A 22,559-nucleotide genomic window follows, 5' to 3' on the forward strand; every position below is an offset into this window, starting at 1 on the left:
CTAAAGCCAGGAGTTCAAGACCAATCTGGGCAACATGGCGACATCCTGTCTCTACAAAAAGTACAAAAATTAGCCAGGTGTGGTGGCACACACTACTTAGGAGGCTGAGGTGGGAGGATCGCCTGAGTCTGGGAGGTCGAGGATGCAAGGGATTGAGATTGTGACATTGCACTCCATCCTGAGTGACAGAGCAAGGCCCTGTCTCAAAAACAGACAGACAAGAAAATCCCAAATAAACCAACAAAACCAAACAAGCATGGGGATGTGGGTTGAATCAACGGCGTGTATTCCTAGCATTTGTATCTTAACTTCCTTAAGGGCAACAGATGGCCAGGCGCGGTGGCTCACGCCTGTAATCCCAGCACTTTGGGAGGCTGAGGGGGTGGATCACCTGAGGTTAGGAGTTTGAGACCAGCCTGTCTGACATGGTGAAATCCTGTCTCTACTAAAAATAGAAAAATTAGCCAGGCAAGGTGGCGAGCGCCTGTAATCCCAGCTACTCAGGGGGCTGAGGCAGGAGAATCACTTGAATCTGGGAGGCAGAGGTTGCTGTGAGCCGAGACTGTGCCACTGCACTCCAGCCTGGGCAACAGAGACTCCATCTCAAAAAAAAAAAAAAAAAAAAAGAGCAATGGTTGCAAATGTCCTGAGTTCAAATCTCAGCTCCATCTTTTCCTGGCTGTGTGATCTGAGCAAGATCTCATCGCTCTGTACTTCAGTTTCCTTCTCTGTAAAATGGGGATGACTCAGGCCGGGCGCGGTGGCTCAAGCCTGTAATCCCAGCACTTTGGGAGGCCGAGACGGGTGGATCATGAGGTCAGGAGATCGAGACCATCCTGGCTAACACGGTGAAACCCCGTCTCTACTAAAAAATACAAAAAACTAGCTGGGCATGGTGGCGGGCACCTGTAGTCCCAGCTACTCGGGAGGCTGAGGCAGGAGAATGGCATGAACCTGGGAGACGGAGCGTGCAGTGAGCTGAGATCCAGCCACTGCACTCCAGCCTGGGCGACAGAACGAGACTCCGTCTCAAAAACAAACAAACAAACAAAAAATGGAGATGACTCCAGTCGTGGATGAGCCACATTCACTGGCAAGCAGTGTGTTCTACTGAGTCTGCAGGTGCTAAACGTACGTGAGAGTTTTCGTTGTTGTTGTTTGTTTGTTTCTGCTGATAAAGGGATGCGAGGAGGCAACCACGTGTCGGAGGCTGTGTGTGGTTTTTCTTTTTTTAATGTCTGCTGTTAATAAAATATTTTTACAGAGACCAAAAAGTCAGAATAGTGCAAAACATCTCAACACCATGCATTCATGACCACTTCTCGTTTGTGTTAAACATTTGTTCCAAGTCACATATTTACAGAGAAATGAAGGCGTCTGTGCAGACACCAGACCGACGGGGTGGAATCAAAACAAAACAAAAAACAAACAACGCTTTGATTTCACATCTGCAATCACATGCTAAGAGAAGTTGTGTGGAGGGGAAGCGTCCCCGGACTGCTTGGCCGGTTTGTGGGGGTCTGAGGGAGCACGAGACAGGGGTGGACAGGGGTCAAACACCCCTGGCTGTGTGGTCAGGGATGATCAGGGGACCCTCCGCCTGTGACCTGTGTCTCCAGAGAGCCACTATGGCTGGACGGGGGTAAGGGGGTGGGGTGTTACTTGACACAGTCAACTTGATTTTTCTCTAAAACAATAAAAGGCAAAGAGAAAAGCAACACGTGTCAGCAAAGACGACTTTGGTCCTCAACGATTCTTAGGAAAGGATTCTGGGGAGCAGACGGGGTTGTGATCCGGGACCAACGCCCTCCCCCCAACTTCCCCAGGGTGGCAGAGTTCCGGGAGGCCCCAGGTTGTCCCCATCTGCAAAATCGACAGCACATGGGGTAGGGGTCGGGGACAGAAAGGCTCTAAGATCCCAGCCGAGAGAGGTCCCAAGGATTTCTAGTTGGGTGTTTAGTTTTTTGCATCTCTGATGGGGGCATGGTGAGGTCTCAGGCTCTGGCACCTGAGAGAGGAATTGGGGGCATGGACAGGCACCTCCTCATTTTATGCAAATCATTCGAGGACAGACTGGTGACAATGGACAGAGCCTTCTTTCCTCGGGACACCCTCTTTACTTTCCCCGACACCCCCTGCCCTGGTCTCTGCATTTCTCTTTCTCTGTATATTTCCACCTCTATGTCTCTCTCCGTTCTCATCAGGGCGTGATCTCACCCTCTCTGTGCTTTCTACTCTTTCTCTATTCCTCTTGGTCAGGGGACTTTGACTCTGAGGCATCCCTCAATGTTACCCCTTTAATCCCTGCCCTGCCACAGGCCAACCCTCTTGTGCTGTTTCCCTGATTCATGGAAATCTGCGGCCAGCTCCTTGCATAAAGTGAGGTCCAGGGTTCAGAATCCTGGAGGTGTCATCCAAGGCTGGGCTCTGTGGCCACTTGCTGGGTGGCGATGGGGAAAGCCCTGCTCCTCTCTGGGCTTTGTTCTGCCAATCCAGGAACTTCCTGATTTCAAAAGGCTTTCAGCCGCCTGGACTCCTTGTCTTGTCTCTGTCCGTGTCTCAGCCGTGTCCACTCTCTGTCCCATGTGTTGGGCTCAGACACCTCCTATGTGCCCAGGTCCGTGTGGAAGGGGAAGGTTGGTATGGACAGACATGGACAGATACACATGCAGATGTGTATTCTCGCACTGACACTGCCCCAACACATAATTCCACTAGGCACAGACTCCCTGCCATCCACCTGTGCCCAACCTGTGCTAGGTAAAGTTGGGGGTCCTGAGAGGCCTCAGACCCCAGTCTGGGAGAAACAGAGCTGAAGAGAGAAACCCCAGTCCCATGGCATCAGGCTGGACTGGAGGAGGGATGGAGGCTGGGAAAGTCCTGAGGGGAAGGAAGGAGGGTTTTCTCCAAGAGGGATTTTCATGATGGGTTTCAAAGGATGAATAGGAGTTCTCTGGGAGGGAAAGAAAAGAGGGTGGAAATTGCAAAAACAGTTCTAGCCTGGGAGGCAGGAAAACTCATTCAACAAATATTCCCTGAAGCTTGTTTCCTTCACATGCCTGAGCCATTCTTGGGGAACCCTACACACACACACACACACACACACACACACACACGTCTTGACCAGAAAGACTCCTAAGGAATCTTTTGGGAAATATCCTGACTATCTCAGGCAGCTCAATTTCCCCATTTCTTTCCAGCCATCCAAAAATGTTCCAGGTCACCCTCACCACAGGTCACAGATCACTTCCCCTTTGGGCTCTACGGGTTACAACCCTGAATCATCCATCCACCCGACCCCCACCCTCAGGCATGGCATGGTCCGAAATTCACATCTGCTCCTCAGCCCATATTACAGTCACATAAGCTTATCCCTGGCTACAGCTTCCCAAATCCTTTATGAGAATTTGCATTTTAGCCTTTGGTTCAGAACCTCCAGTTACCTGCATCTGTCTGAATTTAGGGGACACGCAACACCTTCAAGCAAATTAGAAAGTGGCGCCACTTCTTCCAGACACTTGGGCCATTCACATGTTGGGACACCAAGGTCATAAACATACAACACTCAATGTCTAGGATTTGCACGTGGCCTTCTTAGCGATGCCAAACCCTTGGGCAGTGTGCAACTGGGACAACTGTACTCAGCAGCCATGGAGCTCATCTAAGCGCAGGATTTTTTTTTTTTTTGGGGGGGGGTAGAGGGGAGGGAATGGAGTATTGGTCTGTTACCCAGGCTGGAGTGCAGTGGTGTGATCTTGGCTCACTGCAACCTCTGCCTCCAGGGTTCAAGCAATTCTCCCACCTCAGTCTCCTGTGTAGCTGGGATTACAGGCATGCACCACCACACCCAGCTAATTTTTGTATTTTTAGCAGAGACAGGGTTTCACCACGTTGGCCAGGCTGGTCTCAAACTCCTGACCTTAAATGATCCACCAGCCTCAGCCTCCCCAAAATGCTGGGATTATAGCCATGTCCACAGTTATAGGTGTCTTTTCAATACAGCCTTCAGAATCTTTCCAATAATCCATTTCAGTGTCTCCAAAGCACCCCCACCCCTCCTCACTGGTTTTAGTCTTCACAAAACAGCTTTTGCAGGCTGGAATCCAATCTCTCCCCAGCTTAAACATCTCCTGGAGCTCCCCGACTGTCTTAGAATAAAAGTGAAACTCCTCAGGACAGCGTACAAGGTCCTGCCTGGTCTGATGCTTCTGCAGATCTCCCCAACCCCAAGGCTCCTCATGATCCCCCTTGCTGGCTCAGCTCCAGCTGTGCCACCTTTCTCCTTGTTTCAACAGTTCTTCTCTCCTGGCCTTCGCACATGCTGTTCCCAGGCCTGGAGCTCTTTTCTCTCTAGTAAGTGGTTCCCTCTCATTCTTCACCTCAGAAAGCCTCCCCATCTGATGTTCCATCCTCCAGGAACCCAGCTACTCATCTCACCCCGTTTTCATTTCTCCCTAGCACAGCAAAATCTTGTCTTTCTCAATCCAGCAGAAAAAGGCGTGCCATACGAGCACGAGGAAAAGCAGATCCCAGAGCAAATATGGTCCACACTGAACTTTCCCCTAAGGTCCTGTGTGCACAAGGTTAACTGCAGCCAAGTCACTGCAACTTTGCTTACTGGAGAAAAAGCTTCCAGCAGGCTAGAGGGCCATCTGAGGTATCCTGTGGCTTGGGTGTTTGAATCAATAAATAGGATCTTGGAGACTAAGCTCTCACTGTGTTTGGGTTTCTCTCTCTCTCTCTCTTTCTCTCTCTCTCATTCTCTCTCTCCCCCCTAGAGTTTCTGGTTTCTTTCTGTTCTTTCCTATTTGGAAAATTCTGGGAAAGGAAGAAGGGGTGGAGAAACCTGGGACCAGGGGATCCCAAATTCTCTTTTGTGGTGGGAGGTCCTCATGGCATCCCCCATGGAGTGCCAGGAGAAAGGGCTGAGGGCAGGGGTCTTGCTTGGCAGCCGGAGAAGGAAAGGCAAAGTAGGGGTCTTGGCCTGGAACTCCCACCCCTTGGAGGAGGCCCCCGAGGGGGAATTAGCAGCAATAGGGAGCTGTGTCAGGTCATCCCGATCTCAGCCCACCCTTTCATGGGGCACACAGGCCTAAGGGAGAGGAATAGAGGGTATGGCACCTGGAACCTCGGCCAAGTCTCAAGCAGCTCTTTGAGCCTCAGTTTTGCCATCTGTCAAATGGGTGTGTTGAAATCTATGATATGAGGACTGGGTTTGTTGGGGGAGAGGGAGAGGCAAACTCCCAAAGGGAAGTAGGGGCAGCGTGGGTGCCCCAGAGCCGTCCCCTCGGCCCCCAGGGTTTGGGCGCCCAAGGGCGCATGTGCTTTTGAAATCCCATCCTCCCCCCTCCCCCCATTTATTTTTTGCACAAACATCTAAAGGGACTCCGGTATTCCGGGGCCCTCCAACCAGAATCCTGGTCCCTCCAGTCCCCAGATCACCTAGAGGGGCCCTCCAGGGAGCTCTATCCCTTGCCCAGGGCCCCCCCTTGAGGGAGCTGAGATTTCCATACTTGGCAATTGGTCTGGGGTCCCAGGGGTCTGGGTCCCGTCTTATGGCTTTTCCAGGGGACAGGAGGCTGTGCCTCCCAGTACCGGAGCGCCGGGATGTGGCCTCCTCCATGGGGACGAGGTTTCCCCCATCCCAGCTCAAAATGCCCCCTAGATGCTGGGGGCGTGGCCTCAAGTTGGGGATGTGGCTTCTTCCTTCATCGCGCCCTTGGGCGTGGCCTCCCGAGAGGGCGGGGCATCCTCCATTCCTAATTCTCCAAAAGGGAGAGCTCAGTCAAGGGCGTAGGCGCAGCCCACCCTCGGCGTGAAGTCTCCCGAGCCCCGCCCCTGGGGAGGTCCCACCGAGACGCAAGCCCCTCCCCACCCAGCGCCCTCCGCGCAGGCGCAGTGCCGCTCGGCCGCCCGCCCCGCGCTAAGGCGCAGGCGCGGCACCACCCTCCTCGGCTGAGCGCGTGTCCGACTTGAGTTTCACGAACTCTTTGGCCACCTCGTCGTTGCTGCGCTGCGAGAGGATTCGCAGGACCGTGAGGCCGGTGTCGTCCATGTGGATGCGACGGCCTAGCGGCAGCCAGCAGGCGGCACTCCCGCGCTGGGCCAGCTCGCGCAGCTGCAGCACGGCCAGCCCCACCGTGCGGTCCTCGCGCGCGAAGCAGTAGTCCTTGACGCACACCTGCAGCTCGTAGCACTCGGGGCCCGCGTCGGCGCTCAGCGTACTGCGGGGGGCGGGGGGAACGAAAGTCAGGCCACACCCACAGTGATGCCCCGCCCCCACCGCATTTGCTGGCCACGCCCACGCCCGGGAGGACGATCCCGGGGTACCCACACCTGTCACCTCCCACGCTACGCTAGCCCCGCCCCTGCCCCGTTACGTGCCCTACAACCCTGCGCTTGGCCATGCCCACAACAGCTGATCTCGAGCTGGGCCATACCCATGCCTGTTTGTCCCGTTTTTCCACCCACGGAAAAATGACCGCATAGTTTTACTCCAGCTCCCGCCCCTCTAACCCTTTCCTCAGACACCGCCCCGCAAGGCCATGGCCGCACCCTGAGATACCCGCGCCTGTGCCCTCTGCCGGCTGAACTGCTGCCCGCACGGCCCCGCCCCTAATGTCCCATCCAGAAGCTCTTTAACCAGGCTCTCCTCTAGACCCACGACGTGGCCCTTTCCCCAGCCCCCCACACCCCCAGCCCACCCCTCTTACTTCCAAGATGCCCTCCAGACATGAGCTTGCCCTGGTGCCTCACCATGGGTGACACCACCGCCCGCATGCCCCTCACCTGTGCTCCTGCTCCTAAGCAGTCCCAGTGACCTGCCCTGACACCGGCTGGATAAGAGCCCCTCCTACAGGGCCACGCCGCCCAGCTGCTCCCTCTTGTCCCCCTCCCAGGTTGCACCTCTATCCCTGAAGTACTCCGGCCCACCCTGGCTGACATCTGACCTCCCACTAGACCATGCTTCTCCTCCTGAGTATTCCCTAAGGGGGCCAATCGCCCCAAAACCTTCTGACCAAGCGCCCTGTGCTGACATGACCTGGAACTGGCTTCAATCTTGTCCCATAAGAGCTCCCAGCCCCCCAGATGATACCAGCTAACCAGCTCTGATTTACCGTTACCTCTGTGCATTTTTATGTATTTATTTTATTTTATTATATTTATTTATTTTTTGAGCGGGCGTCTTCCCGTCACCCAGGCTGGAGTGCAGTGGCACAATCTCGGCTCACTGCAACCTTTGCCTCCCGGGTTCAAACGATTCTTCTGCCTCAGCCTCCCTAGTAGCTGGGATTACAGGCATGCACCACCACACCCGGCTGATTTTTTGTATTTTTAGTAGAGATTGGGGGCGGTCTCACCGTGTTGGCCAGGCTGGTCTCGAACTCCTGACCTCAGGTGATCCACTGCCTTGGCCTCCCAAAGTGCTAGGATTACAAGCGTCAGCAACTGTGCCTGGCTCATAGATTTTTGGTTTTTTAAAGGCAGGGTCTCGCTATGTCGGTCACCCAGGCTGGAGTACAGTGGCACAATCATAGCTCATTACAGCCTTAAACTCCTGAGCTCAAGCGATCTTCCTGCCCCAGTCTCCCAGGTAGCTGGGACTACTTTTGTCTGCACTTTTGTCCCCCAAGAACATCCAACATTGCCCTGCCCCAGTGCTTTATGAGGCTGACACTTGACCCAAGGATCCAGCCCACATGACCCCAACTATACCTCTGCTAACCACCACCATCTAGCCCCGTGAACAGACATTTTTTTTGAGACAGTCTTCTTGCTCTGTCGCCCAGGCTGGAGTGCCATGGCACAATCATGGCTCACTGCAACCTGTGTCTCCTGGGTTCAAGCGATTCTCATACTCCTTACCCTCTGGAGTAGCTGGGATTACCAGCGCCTGCCACCACACCCGGCTAATTTCTGTATTTTTATTTTTATTTTTTTATTTTTATTTATTTATTTTTTTGAGACAGAGTCTCGCTCTGTCGCCCAAGCTGGAGTGCAGTGGCTGGATCTCAGCTCACTGCAAGCTCCGCCGCCCGAGTTTACGCCATTCTCCTGCCTCAGCCTCCCGAGTAGCTGGGACTACAGGCGCCCGCCACCTTGCCCAGCTAGTTTTTTGTATTTTTTAGTAGAGACGGGGTTTCACCGTGTTAGCCAGGTTGGTCTTGATCTCCTGACCTCGTGATCCGCCCGTCTCGGCCTCCCAAAGAGCTGGGATTACAGGCTTGAGCCACCGCGCCCGGCCTAATTTCTGTATTTTTAATTTTTTTTGAGTCTCGCTCTGTAGCCCAGGCTGGAGTGCAATAGCGCCATCTGGGGTCATTGCAACCTCCACCTCCTGGGTTCAAATGATTCTCCTGTCTCAGCCTCCCGAGTAGCTAGGATTACAGGCGCCCACCACAACACCCAGCTAATATTTTATATTTTTAATAGAGATGGAGTTTCACCACGCTGGCCAGGCTGGTCTCGAACTCCTGGCCTCAAGTGATCTGCCCAAGTTGGCTTCCCAAAGTGTTGAGATTACAGGCGTGAGCCACCATGCTCGGGCAGAGCAGACTTTTTTTTTTTTTGAGATGGAATTTCGCTTTTGTTGCCCAGGCTGGAGTGCAATGGCTCGATCTTGGCTCACTGCAACCTTCCGGGTTCAAGCGATTCTTCTGCCTCAGCGTCCTGAGTAGCTGGGATCACAGGCGTGCGCCACCACACCCGGCTAATTTTTTTGTGTGTTTTTAGTAGAGACGGGGTTTCACCATGTTGGTCAGGCTGGTCTTGAACTCCTGACCTCAGGTGATCTGTCTGCCTCGGCCTCCCAGAGTGCTGGGATGACAGGCGTGAGCCACCACACCAGGCCAGAGCAGACATTTTTATGCTCTCCACATCATCAGCATCCTCTAGACCCTATCCTGATACCCGCAGCCTAGGCCCACTCCCAACTCCGAGAACCTCCATCCAGTGTGACCCCACCCCCATGCCTGGGATCCATCCACACTCCACTCCTGTCCCCAGAGCCGACTCCTCCAGATGGGCTGCCCCGACGGTCCTGACAAGGCTCAATGTGGACTCCAGTAGTCCCCACCCCCATGCGACCTCGGTCCTGTCCCCAGGTCCCTCAGCCCCCCACTCATAAGCCTCATCACTGCCACCCTCATTCCTTCACCAGACAGAGTCTCCAGCCCCAGCAATGGCCCTGCCCAACATGCACTTCCTACCCAGACTTTCCCTCCCCTCCACAAGTCTTCATCACGAAGTTACTCCACTCTACTCATTGCCTCCCCTGGGATCTGCCTGCTCCCAAAGGTGACCTCCATCCTCGTGTCCCCTCCCTGATGCCATTCCTGCACTACTAAGGTGTCTCCCTTTCCAGCACCCGCACCTAGAATGTGGCCTCTCCCATTCTCGGGCCCAGATCCCAGATCCCTCCTGCCTAGCTGGCTTTGGGGTTCACCTCGCGGATGCCCCCGCCCTTGCCCCCATGCTCTTCGCAGCATCCCAAACTCACAACTGGAAGCTCTCATTGTACTTGGGAGCCCAGCTATTGTTCTTGGATTTGGTCGCAAACTTGCGTTTCTTGTCGCTGAGCTGGGGCCCAATGATGTTGACCTCGATGAATGGCCGGAAGATGCCAGAAGTCTGCCATTTGAGGTCATTGGCAGCCACCACTGTTGGGGGAAGTAGAGGGTAAGACAGGTCAGGTTCTCCCAGTTGGAAAAAGTAAATGTTTGTGGCTCTCAAAACCTGCCCCAAGGCTGGGCGCAGTGGCTAACGCTTGTAATCCCAGCACTTCGGGAGGCAGGTGGATCGCTTGAGTCCAGGAGTTTAAGACCAGCCTGGGCAACATGGTGAAACCCTGTCTCTACGAAAAATACAAAAATTAGCTGGGTGTGGTAGCACATGCCTGTAGTTCCACATACTTGTGGGGCTAAAGCAGGAGGATTGCTTGAGCCTGGGAAGCAGAGGTTGCAGTGAGCTGAGATTGTGCCACTGCACTCCAGCCTGTGTGACAAAGCAAGATCCTGTCTAAAAAAAATAAAACTAAAAACAAAACAAAAACAGCTTCCGCGCCCACCAAAAACTATGTCTGAAATAAAGACTACATTTCCCAGCATTCCCATGCAGCTAAGTGTGGTCATATGACTATGTTTTGGCCAATGAGATGGGAGAAAAAAAATCATGTGTACTACTTCCCCACTGTAGTTTAAAAGGCAGGGAGTGAACCCTAAACTTTCCCCTTCCTCTAGCTGCAGTCTGCAATGCTTGTGGGGCTGAGCTCTTTATGAGCCTACAGTGGAGGGAAAACACATTTGAATCCAGGTGTGGTGGCTTACGTCTGCAATCCCAGCACTTTGGGAGGAAGGATTGCTTGAGGCCAGGAGTTTGAGACCAGCCTGGATACCAGAGTGAGACCCCATCTCTACAAAAATATAATTAAAAAAGTAGCCAGGTGTGATGCTGCATGCCTGCAATCCCAGCGACTCTGGAAGCAGAGGCAGGAGGATTGCTAGAGCCCAGGAGTTTGAGGCTGCAGTGTACTATAATTGCACCACAGCACTCCAACCTGGGCAACAGAGTGAGACTCTGGCCTCTAAAACAAACAAACAAACAACAACAACACATTAGGGATGAAAATGCAACAAAAGATGTCAGCAGCACAGATCACCAGCACCGCGAAGCTGTCGTATCAGCTTGAGGCTGGTTGCTCTTAGACTGTTACCCCAGAGGAAACCAATTCTATCATTTTTGTTCATTTGTTTACATGGAGTCTCACTCTGTCACCCAGGCTGGAGTGCAGTGGCGCGATCTCAGCTCACTGCAACCTCCACCTCCTGGGTTCAAGCGATCTTCCCACCTCAGCCTCCTGAGTAGCTGGGATTACAGGCGCACACCACCACACCCCGCTACTTTTTGAATTTTTAGTAGAGACAGGGTTTGACCACGTTGGCCAGGCTGGTCTCGAACTCCTGGCCTGAAGTGATCCGCCAGCTTCGGCCTCTCAAAGTGCTGGGATTCCAGGCCTGAGCCACCACACCTGGCCTAATTCTGTCTTATTTAAGCCACGTCAAAAACAACCCAATCTGTGTTCTAGTCAACAAAAGACAAGAAAAGGAAAGCAGGGCTGAGAGATGGAGAAAGTGGGATTCAGTCTTATAACACTGTTTACACTGCTGGATCCGGCCACGCCTGAAGGTGGTGACCTCTGGACATTTCCATTTCATGGACCATTAAACAACAACAACAAAAAAGGGTATTGCTTAAGCCAGTTTGAATTTGATTTCTGTTTTAGAACCTAGCAAGTCCCTCCCACCTCAGACCACTCACCTTTCACTGTGACCTTGTGTTCCCCAGTTCCTGGATGAGTAAACAGCTCAACGTGGACGGAGACTTCACCCACAGGGTCTTCTACACCCAAGCCTGGGCAGGGCAGGGGAGGATGGTCAGCATGAGCTCTGTTCTTTCCCACCCACCAGGAGGGACCTTGACGGCCTCCCACCCACCCGTGCTGGCGGCACCAGGTCATCAGCCCTGACAGGGAGGCACTGAGGGGGGCCGGGATGGGAGGTGCTCTTGGGAAGCCAAGAATCCTGGGTTCTGGCCTTTTACTGCCTTGCTGTGTGATCTTGGGTAGATCACTTAACCTCTCTGAGCCTAATGCAATTCTTTTCTTTTTTTTTATTCCATTGACTGCCATGTTGTCAAAATTCAGTCTTCACGTTACACTACATCTTGGCAACATCTGGCACCCTGGCCTCCTGTGGCTGTTTGTCCTCTTGGCTGCAACAACATCACCAACTCCAGATTCTCATCCTACATAGTTGTCACTCCTTCCAACCCCCTTTTGTCATTTTCTCCTCTGTGGGTCCTCAAACTAACCCTGCACCTCAATCTTTGACTCTCTTCTTTGTCTTCACTTCTTCCCTAGGTGCCCATAAACTGGAAAATCCTGCCAGCTCTACCTTCAAAATACATCCATATGTCTTTTACCTGTATCCTACACCTGCCCCCAGCATCCCATGCCTGGACTATCGCATTAGCCTCCTTACTGGTCTCCCTCCTTCCATTCTTTCATCGACTCTCAATATACCAGCCAGAAAAATCGTATTAAGTCAGAGCTTGTCGGCAGGGCATGGTGGCTCACTGCTGTAATCCAGCATTTTGGGAGAGTGAGGCAGGAGGCTCCCTTGAGCCCAGGAGTTTGAGACTAGCCTGGGCAACACGGCAAAACCCCATCTCTACAATAAATACAAAAATTAGTGGCCATGGTGGCGCGTGCTTGTAGCCCCAGCTACTCTGGTGGCTGAGGTGGGAGGGACGCTTGAGCTCAGAAGTGTCCAGGCTGCAGTGAGATGAGATCGCACCACTGCACTTCAATCTGGGTGACAGAGTGAGACCCTGTCTCAGAAAATTAAAAAATAAATACATAAATAAAATTTAAAAGTCAGATCATGTCCCTCCTCTGCTCAAAACTCTTCCGTGGGTTGGGCAGTGGTGGCTCATGCCGTAACCCCAGTACTTTGGGGGGCTCATGCCTGTAATCCCAGCAGTTTGGGAGGCCAAGGTGGGCAGATAACTTGAGTTCAAGAGTTCGAGCCCAGGCTGGCCAACATGGTGAAACCCTGTCTCTACTAAAAATACAAAAATCAGCCGGGCGTGGTAGTACACGCCTGTAATCCCAGCTACTTGGAAAGCTCAGACAGGAGAATCACTTGAACCTGGGAGGCAGAGGTTGCAGTGAGCCGAGATTGAACCACTGCACTACAGCCTGGGTGACAGAGAGAGACCCTGTCTCAAAAAAAAAAAAAAAAAAAAAAAAAAAAAGAGAGGGAGAAAAGAAAATTAGCCGGGCGTGGTGATGTGTGCACCTGTAGTCCCAGCTGCTTGGGAGACTGAGGCAGGAGGATCGCCTAATCCCAGTAGGTTAAGACTGCAGTGAGCTATGATCCCGCCACTGCACTTGAGCCTGGGTGACAGAGTAAGACTGTATAAAATGGAAACAGAACAAAGCAAAAACAAACTCTTCCATGGCTCCCACCTCACTCTGAAATAATCAAAGTGGTTTTTGCGATCTACAACACTCCTTCCAATAGTGGCCCTTTCCAGTAGGTTACTATTACCTCTCCCCACTCACCCCATTCTTGCCCTTGTTAACTCTGACCCAGCCCCACAGGTCACCTCATTGCATCACCTGGCTCAGAATCCTCATCCCTCCTGATGTGACAGCTAGTAGGAGCATATTTTATTTTTCTTACCCGTATTTCCCTTCTAGTGCAGAATCTTAAGTTTCTTTTCTTCCTTTTTTTTTTTTTTTGAGACGGAGTCTCGCTCTGTCGCCCAGGCTGGAGTGCAGTGGCTGGATCTCAGCTCACTGTAAGCTCCGCCTCCCGGGATTACGCCATTCTCCTGCCTCAGCCTCCCGAGTAGCTGGGACTACAGGCGCCTGCCACCTCACCCGGCTAGTTTTTTGTATTTTTTTGTAGAGACGGGGTTTCACCATTTTGGCCAGGATGGTCTCGATCTCTTGACCTGGTGATCCTCCTGCCTCAGCCTCCCAAAGTGCTGGGATTACAGGCGTGAGCCACCGCACCCGGCCTTCTTTTTTGTTTTTGAGACGGAGTCTTGCACCGTCCCCAGGCTGGAGTGCAATGACGCAATCTTGGCTCACTGCAACCTCCGCCTCCCAGGTAAAGCAATTCTCCTGCCTCAGCCTCCTGAGTAGCTGGGATTACAGGCATCCACCCACACGCCTGGCTAATTTTTATATTTTTAGTAGAGATGGGGTTTCACCATGTTGGCCAGGCTGGTCTCAAACTCCTGACTTCAAGTGATCCACCCAACTCAGCCTCCCAAAGTGCTGGGATTACAGGCATGAGCCACCGCGCCCGGCCTCAACCCCTAATTTTTCCGTTCTGGAGTCAACAAGTTCCCTTGTCTGCTTGAATTGTGGTGTGGTGGGCTTCTGTGTGGGGTCACACGTGCCCTCCATGGTTCCAATGGGGATCATGGATGTGGCAGCCTATAAGAATCTCTCCCAGTCCTGCCGTCTGTGACTCAAAAGGGCATCCTGTGGGGCCTGTGGACCTGTGACCGCCAGCACCTCCACCAGCCCCTCCCCAGCCCCTACCAGGCAGCTCCCCACTCCTGGACCACCCCATGCACGGGGAGAAGAAGGGGAAAGTCAGAGGTGAGGGCGGGAAGTTGGGTCAGTCCAAGGCTGATTGGGTTACCTCGCGCTGGACAGGAAGTGACTGAGGGTTGGGAAGCACAGGGGCCTGGAAACCCCCATCACCCCAGGACTGGGGTATGTGGCCCCGGTCTTTGCTGCCCACCCAAGGCCGCCTTCCTTGTTGCCTTGTTGCCTCAGGCTCCCATTCCACCCCCGCCCCCCGCCACCAGTCACATGCTCAGCCGCCCTGCCCTCCCCCAGGCCAATGCTTCATAGCAAGCTCAATCCGGGCCAGACTGGGGTGCCGGGGGGAATTGGACAGTGGTGGGTCGGGTGAGGGGTCAGACCAAGGCCAAAGCTAGTAAGAAGGGGGGAGGGGGGCAGTGCTGGGTGCCCCCATCCCATGCTTTGCTGGCTCTGTGAGGAAGGGTCTGTCCTGGGCCTCTCAGTGCTTCTTCCAACCCCGCTCCCCACTCCCCAAGTCCCGGGACTCCTGCAGGTGAAGGTTCCTCGGACAAGTGGTTGAATCTCCTTTGGCTCTCAGCATCTCATCTGTGGAATGATGGACCCCTCGTGGGGCAGTTAAAGAAATCTGTTTCAGATTCCCCAAGAAGGTTAGGCACGGAGGCTCATGCCTGTAATCCCAGCACTTTGGGAGGCCGAGGTGGGAGGATCATTTGGGGCCAGGAGTTTGACACCAGCCTGGGCAACATAGCCCAGGAGGTGGAGGCTGCAGTGAGCTGAGATTTCATCATTGCACTCCAGCCCGGGTGACAGCACCTGCCTCAAATTGAAAACAAACTGGTCAGGTGCTGGGATTACACCTGTCATCCTAGCACTTTGGGAGGCCGAGGCCAAGGCAGGTGGACCACTTGAGGCCAGGAGTTCAAGACCAGCCTGGCCAACATGGCGAAACCCCCGTCTCTACTAAAAATACAAAAATTAGCCAGGTGTGGTGGTGCAGGCCTGTCATCCCAGCTACTCAGGAGGCTGAGGCACAAGAATCGCTTGAACCCAGGAGGCGAACGGAGGTTGCAGTGAGCTGAGATTTCGCCACTGCATTCCAGCCTGGGTGACAGAGTGAGACTCTGTCTCAAACAACAACAACAAAACCAAACATAGATTCTTCAAGAAATGCCTGGCACAAGGTCCTGCTCAGCGTTAGAACCTGATAAGTGTTCACTGTTTTCTATGCTAGGAAATGTGACATCAAATATATTAATGAGAACAATAATAATGGCCGGGCGTGGTGGCTCACACCTGTAATCCCAGCACTTTGGGAGGCTGAGGTGGGCGGATCACCTGAGGTCAGGAGTTCAAGACCGGCCTGGCCAACATGGAGAAATCTGTTTCTACTAAAAATACAAAATTAGCTGGGCGTGGTGGCGCATGCCTGTAATCCCAGCTACTTGGGAGGCTGAGGCAGGAGAATCGCTTGAACCCAGGAGGTGGAGGTTGAGCCAAGATTGCGTCATTGCACTCCAGCCTGGGCAACAAGAGCAAAACTCCATCTCAAAAAAAAAAAAAAAAAAAAAAAAGAAAGAATGAAAGAACAATAATAACAGTGAGGAATTGCTGAGATCTTACTATCTGCCAGAAATCGCTCTAAATGTAACTCCTTCAATCCTAAAAATAATCTCCTCAGCCTGGCATAGTGGCGCACACCTGTAATCCCAGCATTTTGGGAGGCCAAGGAGGAGGATCACTTAAGGCCAGGAGCTCAAGATGAGCCTGGACAACAAAGTGAGACCCCCTCTCTACAAAAAAAATTTAAAAATTAGCTAGCCATGGTGGCATGTGCCTGTAGTCCCAGCTCCTCGGGAGGCTGAGGCAGGAGGATCACTTGAGCACAGGAGGGAGGCTGCAGTGAGCAGTGATTGCACCACTGCATTGCAGCCTAGGTGACAGAAGGAGACCCTGTCTCTAAATAATAATAATATCGATAACAATAATCTTATGAAGTAGGGTCCTTGACTGTCCCCATTTTACAGATGAGAAAACTGAGGCTCAGGGAATCAGATTCTTGCCCAAGGTGCCTACCCATGGAGTGGCTGGGCTGGAATCACAGCCCAGCTCTTAATCTGACAGGTGCCTGTCCCGGGGTCCCAGGATCTGGCTTAAAAAAATGTGTCATTTCAGGAGAAATGAATTCTGGGATTCTCACTGGAATCACTTCTTCCCCATGTAGAACCAGCAAATCGTCCTTCCCCCTCACCCGCCTGGGCCCTCCAAGCTGCTCAGGCCTGGGCGGCAGCCCTGCAGGCCCCTGAGGCAGAAGGACGATCCTTTTACTAGCCGGGGCCGGGAGGGGCGCAGGCACCGGGCACCAGGCGCGGGCGGCGGGCGGGCGGGCGGGCGGGCGGCGGAGGCACGTACCCTTCTCAGGATAAATGTCTTCACTAAGGGTAAACCTAGTACCTTTTCCACCATGGACTAATTGGGGGGTGGAGAGGGGAGAGAGGTGGGAAGCATGGGGAGCGGGGAGAGACGAGCCAGTGAGAGGTGAGGATGGAGGAGTGTGTGTGGAGCGGGCAAGGGAGGCGCGGAGAGGGGACAGCGAGTGAGAGGGAGGAAAAACAAGAGAGAGAGAAACGTCAGCTGCAGACAGACGGAGAGACAGACAGACAGCCTCCTGCTCCACGGACACCAGAGACACTAAAAGCAGCCAGGACTGGAAGGGAAGCTGAGCTCAGAGACCCAGCGCCCACGGAGGGCCCTGGGCTGGCTGGATCCGGGGGGAAGGGGGCCGTCGGAGGCCACAGGCCTTTACTCCCCTCGCCCCAGGCTGGGTGTCGATGGCGATTCTCCCTCTCCCTCCTGAGGTCAAGCTGCCAAACTTCTTGCCCTTGTTGGGACCAATTTTGAAAAGGGGGGCGGTCCCCAAGGAATCCCGCCCTCCATCCAGCCCCAGCTGCCGTGTGTGTGCACTCAGAGAGGGACAGGAGACCGAAGCAAAAGACAGAGAGAAAGAGAGAGAGAGTTTGAGAAATGGGAACTCCCTCTCCGTCCAGCCTCCCCCACCAAGTCGAGGTCCCTCCCACCCTCGGGGCTGTCAATCATTCCTTAGCCCCATGACGTCACAGAGGTCCCTCCTCAGGGGACTTCAACCACTCCCTGGGACCATGAAGTCAGAGGTCCCACCCGTGGACCTGCCAATCATTCCTTGACCCCTTGACATCAGAGGTCCTGCTCATCCTGAGCTGTCAATCACTCCTGAAGTCTCCCAGAGCTGTCAACCACTCCCTGGACCCATGACTGTCCAGGTCCCTCAGGAGCTGACAATCATTCATTGGCCCTGGGACACCATAGATTTTCCCGGGAGATGACAATCACCTTGTGGCCCTACGAAGTCACAGGTTCCACACCTAAGAGTCATCAAGCCTGCCCTGGTCCTTGATGTCAAAGACATTCCATCCTAGAGCTGCCAATCATTGTCTGGCTCCAGGACATCACAGATTTTCCCAGGAGCTGACAATCACCTCCCGGCCTGTGACGTCAGAGGCCCCGCCCCCACGAACCTTTGATCACTCATTGGTCCCCGGACTTGGTGCAGAGATGTCAATTCCGCCCCATCCATGAGATCACAGGGGGAGTGAGCCGCACAGCCGCTCAGGCTTGGGGCGGGGCTGTCTCTGCGGAGCGGGAAAGGGTGATGGGGTCTGGGCGCCCTTACCCTGGGCCGATTGCGTCTGTACAAAGGTCTTAATGAGCAGGTCGGTGGCCTGTGTGTAGAGCGACAGGGCATAGCGCAGGGATTGCAGGTCCGGGCTCTTCTCCAGGAAGGTCTTCTTGAGGCCCACGCCACCCGCATGGAAATATTGCTGGGGAGGACAGGGTGGGAAGAGGTGAGGCTGGTGGGACGCTCTACCCACTCATAGGGCGGGGTAGCCCTGCTGTCACCACTCCCAATTCCTCCCGCTACTACTTTCTCACCTCTTCCTTTGCTTTGCCTGGTGAACTCCTATGCATTCCTCAGAACCCACCTCTCACATGCCCTCTTCCAGGAAGCCCTGGCTTCTCCCACCTTGGGTTCACCCAGCCCCCATCCTTCCCTCTACCCTTCTACACCTCAAGAAACGCCTGGCACAAGGTCCTTTACATCCTTCCCTCTATACCTTCTCACTCCTTGGGCTCCCCCAGCCCACATCCTTCCCTCTACCCCAAGCCTAATCCTACAAGGCTGAGGATGTCTGTATCCAGCCGTCTTCCCTGACCTGGGGCTCCTTAGTGCTCCGGCATTAGCCAGCCCAGCTCTGGCACAGAAGAGGGAATGAGGGAGTGTTTATCAATTGAATGAATTAATGTGGGTCTGAGGCAAACCTAGGTCCATGACCACAGCAGCCACACCCTCTACACCCCCCACCTGGCATGGGGAGGGGTAGGGCCTCTCACCTTGATTGTGTCCAGGGCCAACTCAACCACCGCGCACTGCTTTGGGGTCAAGCTCTTGGCTTCTTCTCGTACCATGTGGTCCTGGATGGATGGGGAGAGGGGCCACGTGGGTGGAGTGGGCTCCACCTTCGGAATCTGTGCTTATGGGTCTCATCCCTGTTAAACTTGGAGGAGCTGGGCTGAGGGTCTATGTTTTCATCATCCCAGCACCCAATATGTGACTGGTACACAGCAGGTGCTCAACAAATATTTGTTGAACAAATGACTTGCCCTCTTGATCAAGTTGTACCTGAAGCTGAACCATTCACATCTTTCCGACACACTGGGGAGCAAATATCTTGTGCTTCAGTGAGTAGTTTCTGTCCTTTGAGCCTGTAATGCACGTCATCATCCTGCAAACCCTCCCCCAGGATGGTGGCAACCTGGAAGCCACATGAGTTTGGGGAGCAGTCCCTCACCCCATACTCTAGCCCCACTCCTCACCTTGAGTTTGGACAGCTGACCCAGCTCCTTGGCTGCATTGAAGATCATCTGGGTTCCCTGTGGGTAACAACAGACAGCTGGGTGAGGGCAGGGGCGCTACAGCTGACACTCCAGCCCCAGAGACCATCTTGGTTCTTGCCCAAAGGCTCTGGGCAGGGCAATAATTGTGTCCCAGGGACAGAGGTCTGGAATTCCCCAGGAAGAACTGAGGAGGATGTGGTGACCTTGTCCCTGAAAATCCCAGTCCCATGGGGATAGTACCCACCCTCTCAGCCTCAACCAGGCTTGTGTAATGGGAGAAACAGACAGGGACCAGACTGAGGGGCAGTGGGTTGGGGGGGCCTCAGACGGTGGTGTTTGTGGGTATGGACAGGGTTTCCCAGGGAAAGGGAGCTTTGGGAAAACAAAAGGCCGGGCTGCGGTTTCAGAAAATGGCTCTGGTGAAACACTTCCTCCTCAAGGAAGCATCCCCTCTGCAGGGAAATTTCCCCTGTAATCTGGAAGGACTTTCAGTCTGATTTTTTTTTTTTTTTTTGAGACAGGGTCTCCCTCTGTTGCCCAGGCTGGAGTGCAGTGGCGTGATCATAGCTCATTGCAACCTCAAACTCCTGGGCTCAAACAATCCTCCTGCCTCCCCAGTAGCTGGGACTACACGTGTGAGCCACCATGTCCAGCTAATTTGTGAAATTTTTTTCATAGAGATGGGGTCTTGCTGTGTTGTCCAGGCTGGTCTTGAATTCCTGGGCTCAATTGATCCTCCCACTTCAGCCTCCCAAAGTGCTGGGATTACAGGCTTGAGCCACGTTGCCAGCCAGTCTGACCTCTTTTTTCTTGAGACGGAGTCTTGCTCTGTCGCCCAGGCTGGAGTGCAGTTGCACAATCTCGGCTCACTGCAAGCTCCACCTCCTGGGCTCAAGCCATTCTCCTGCCTCAGCCTCCTGAGTAGCTGGGACTACAGGCGCCTGCCACCACGCCTGGCTAATGTTTTTGTATTTTTAGTAGAGACAGGGTCTCACCGTGTTAGCCAGGATGGTCTCCATCTCCTGACCTCGTGATCTGCCTTGGTCTCCCAAAGTGCTGGGATTACAGGCGTGAGCCACCATGCCCGGCCCAGTCTGACCTCTTAAAGGAAAAATCCTCCCTCTATACAAACACCTCCATATCCATCCTCCACCCCACTCCCAAACAGACACTGGCAAGATGGTGATGTGGTGATGGCTCTGACAAGCCAGATGGGCCTGGGTTCAAATTGCAGCCCTGCTGTGTGGCCCTGGGCAAGTCACTTAACCTCTCTGAGCCTCAGTTTTCCCATCTAGATGGGGAAAATCATATCCACTTTGTGGCTTAGTCTGAACTAAACATGTCTTTGCTCAGTGTTCACTAATTATCACTTGGTCTCAAAGTCATGGGCAATGCTAAGGGAGACGGGGTCCCAGCCTGGAAGGCATGTCTCTAGCCCCCTCTCTCACTGTTGGATGGCCCCAGTCTTGTCCCTGAATACTCTGAGCCTCAATTCCCACCCTGGCTACCATGGATACCCATGGTAACTTGGGGGACAGGGTGGGGCTGAGTATTGAGGTAACGAGTCTCGTATTACTGGGTCCTGGGGTGGTCTGGGGGTCCTGGGTGAGGCTATGTGGGGAGGGGGCCCATTTACAGTGGGGAAATTTGAATGATGTTTATAGTCTACCAGCTGGCCACCTGGTCATTCCTACTAGTATTATTATTATCATCTTGGCTGTTACTATTCTTATTTCTTGTCGTGATCCTGAGGTTCTTACAAGGCACAGTTATTCAGGGGTCCAGCGAACTGGGCCTCAGTTTCCCCTGCTGGACCCACCTGTAGTCTGGCAGGGCTCAGGGGCCTTCCTGGGTACCCTCTGCCCTACCCACCAACCCCCCACCCGCCACCCCAAACGAGCAAGCCAGACAGACAAAGGAAGAAGAGACCAACAGACAGTTTCACAGTACGCCCTCGGACGGCACGAACCACAGAGGTGGAAGGGGGCACAGGGGTGGGGTGGAGGGGAGTGGGGTGGGAGCCAGACAGACAGTGAGAGGCCGGTCTTACGTCTGAGTGGCTTGGCAATTTCACCCTGCCCTGTGGAGAGAATCAGGTGGAGGTCAGAGTTCTGGTGACTGCTGGGAGGATACTCAGTGGGACTTCCCTGCCCCCTCAAAGCACAGTCTCACTTCCCAGCCCAGGAGCTCCTCCCCAGGTCCTGAGTCTAATGGTGGGCCCCCTCCCCAGCTAGCACCTCCTCTTGTCCCCCAGCGGGGGTTTAGGGGTCAGACTCCTTGACTGCCAGAACATGCTCAGGGTGCCCAGGAGGCTGGAAGCAGCCTCATCCCACAGTCAGCCTGCCCCAAGATGGGGCACCTGGGGAGGTGGGGAGATGAGACAGGGCTAGGAATCTCTCCTCCTCCGTTCCCTAAGGGGCTGCCCCTATATCCCAGCACCCGAGTCTACAAAAAACATACTAACATATACTGTAAGTTCACTCAATGCTGAAGAATCCATACACTAAACTACATACGTGCACTCCTAAACACTTGCAGGCATGTGCACAATCACACACATAAACCCACACACCCTTGACCCCACACGGATTCACATCCACATATAGGGTGCCTGGACACTGAATATGCCCCCCAGAGGGCTGGCGGAGAAAGTAGAGAATGTGTGAATCCCTGTGACCCACATTCACAAAGCTATGTACTCCATTTATATGCACAAAGGTACAACAATATCTTCTGCACAAGTGCACAGCAAGACAGCTGCTTGCGTGTTGCTGTAGCTCCCATCTCCTTAACAACAAGCACGCACTAGCACAGCAACAAAAAATATTTCTACATAAAAAACAACACGTCTCAATCCAGGGTGGCGATCCAGCATATAGGCTCCTCAAGAAGTCACAGAATTTCAGCTGAGCCCAGGGCTCAGATGAGCCCTGTGGGTACTACTGTGGGAGGATGGGAGCTGTTTGTGCACACACATTAGTTCACATGTGCACACACACTGCATGTTCTGTCCCTGGAGAATCACTTCATCTCTGACTTCTGGATTTGCAGGACTTGGTTAGGACAGCTATCTCCTACCCATGACCCCCAGCTGCCCTTCCTGCCTAGGTGCACAGACACACACACATGCACACGCATGCCCAGACACCGGAGCTCAGGGCCTCAGTGAGACGAGGCCCTCATTACCTTTTCTAATCCCTTGCCATGTTTTCTCAAGAGGTTCCCCTGCAGAGACAATGTTACAGGGTGATCAACCTGGCACGTCGTGCAGGGTGGGAACCTGGGATGCTCACAGGAATATTCACGGGGATGGGGGAATCCACACAGCACAGGGGACTTGACTGGGTTGCATGGGGATAGTGTGTGTGTTTGTGTGTGTGTGTGCACGTGTGGGCACACTTTAATGACTGACTCTTAAATGGTGTGAGTTAGAGACAGGAAAGAGAGAGAGAAAGATACAGATACAGAGCTAGAGAAAGCCAGAAAGAAGGGAAATAAGTCACTG

General features: G+C 53.6%; 1 protein-coding gene across 9 annotated transcripts in view; it reads right to left on the minus strand.

Annotated features, from left to right (window-relative positions):
* Positions 1-1,215: 1,215 nt before the first annotated feature.
* UNC13A (unc-13 homolog A) overlaps positions 1,216-22,559 on the minus strand; it is a 92,762-nt gene continuing 71,418 nt past the window's right edge. For 4 of the 9 annotated variants that reach the window (XM_065535184.2, XM_065535183.2, XM_065535182.2 and 1 more), the window contains 9 exons: positions 22,241-22,279; positions 21,105-21,134; positions 19,034-19,090; positions 18,551-18,631; positions 17,832-17,979; positions 16,535-16,591; positions 11,317-11,409; positions 9,500-9,659; positions 1,216-6,224 (listed from right to left, as the gene is read on the minus strand). In XM_065535184.2, the coding sequence (XP_065391256.1) occupies positions 5,924-6,224; positions 9,500-9,659; positions 11,317-11,409; positions 16,535-16,591; positions 17,832-17,979; positions 18,551-18,631; positions 19,034-19,090; positions 21,105-21,134; positions 22,241-22,279 (966 nt within the window). In that variant the 3' untranslated portion in view covers positions 1,216-5,923. The remainder of the gene's footprint in view (positions 6,225-9,499; positions 9,660-11,316; positions 11,410-16,534; positions 16,592-17,831; positions 17,980-18,550; positions 18,632-19,033; positions 19,091-21,104; positions 21,135-22,240; positions 22,280-22,559) is intronic. The other 5 variants (XM_065535186.1, XM_065535185.1, XM_074026346.1 and 2 more) reach the window with 3 other exon arrangements.

Source organism: Macaca fascicularis, chromosome 19 (genome assembly GCF_037993035.2).
Source record: "Macaca fascicularis isolate 582-1 chromosome 19, T2T-MFA8v1.1".
NCBI lineage: Eukaryota > Metazoa > Chordata > Mammalia > Primates > Cercopithecidae > Macaca > Macaca fascicularis.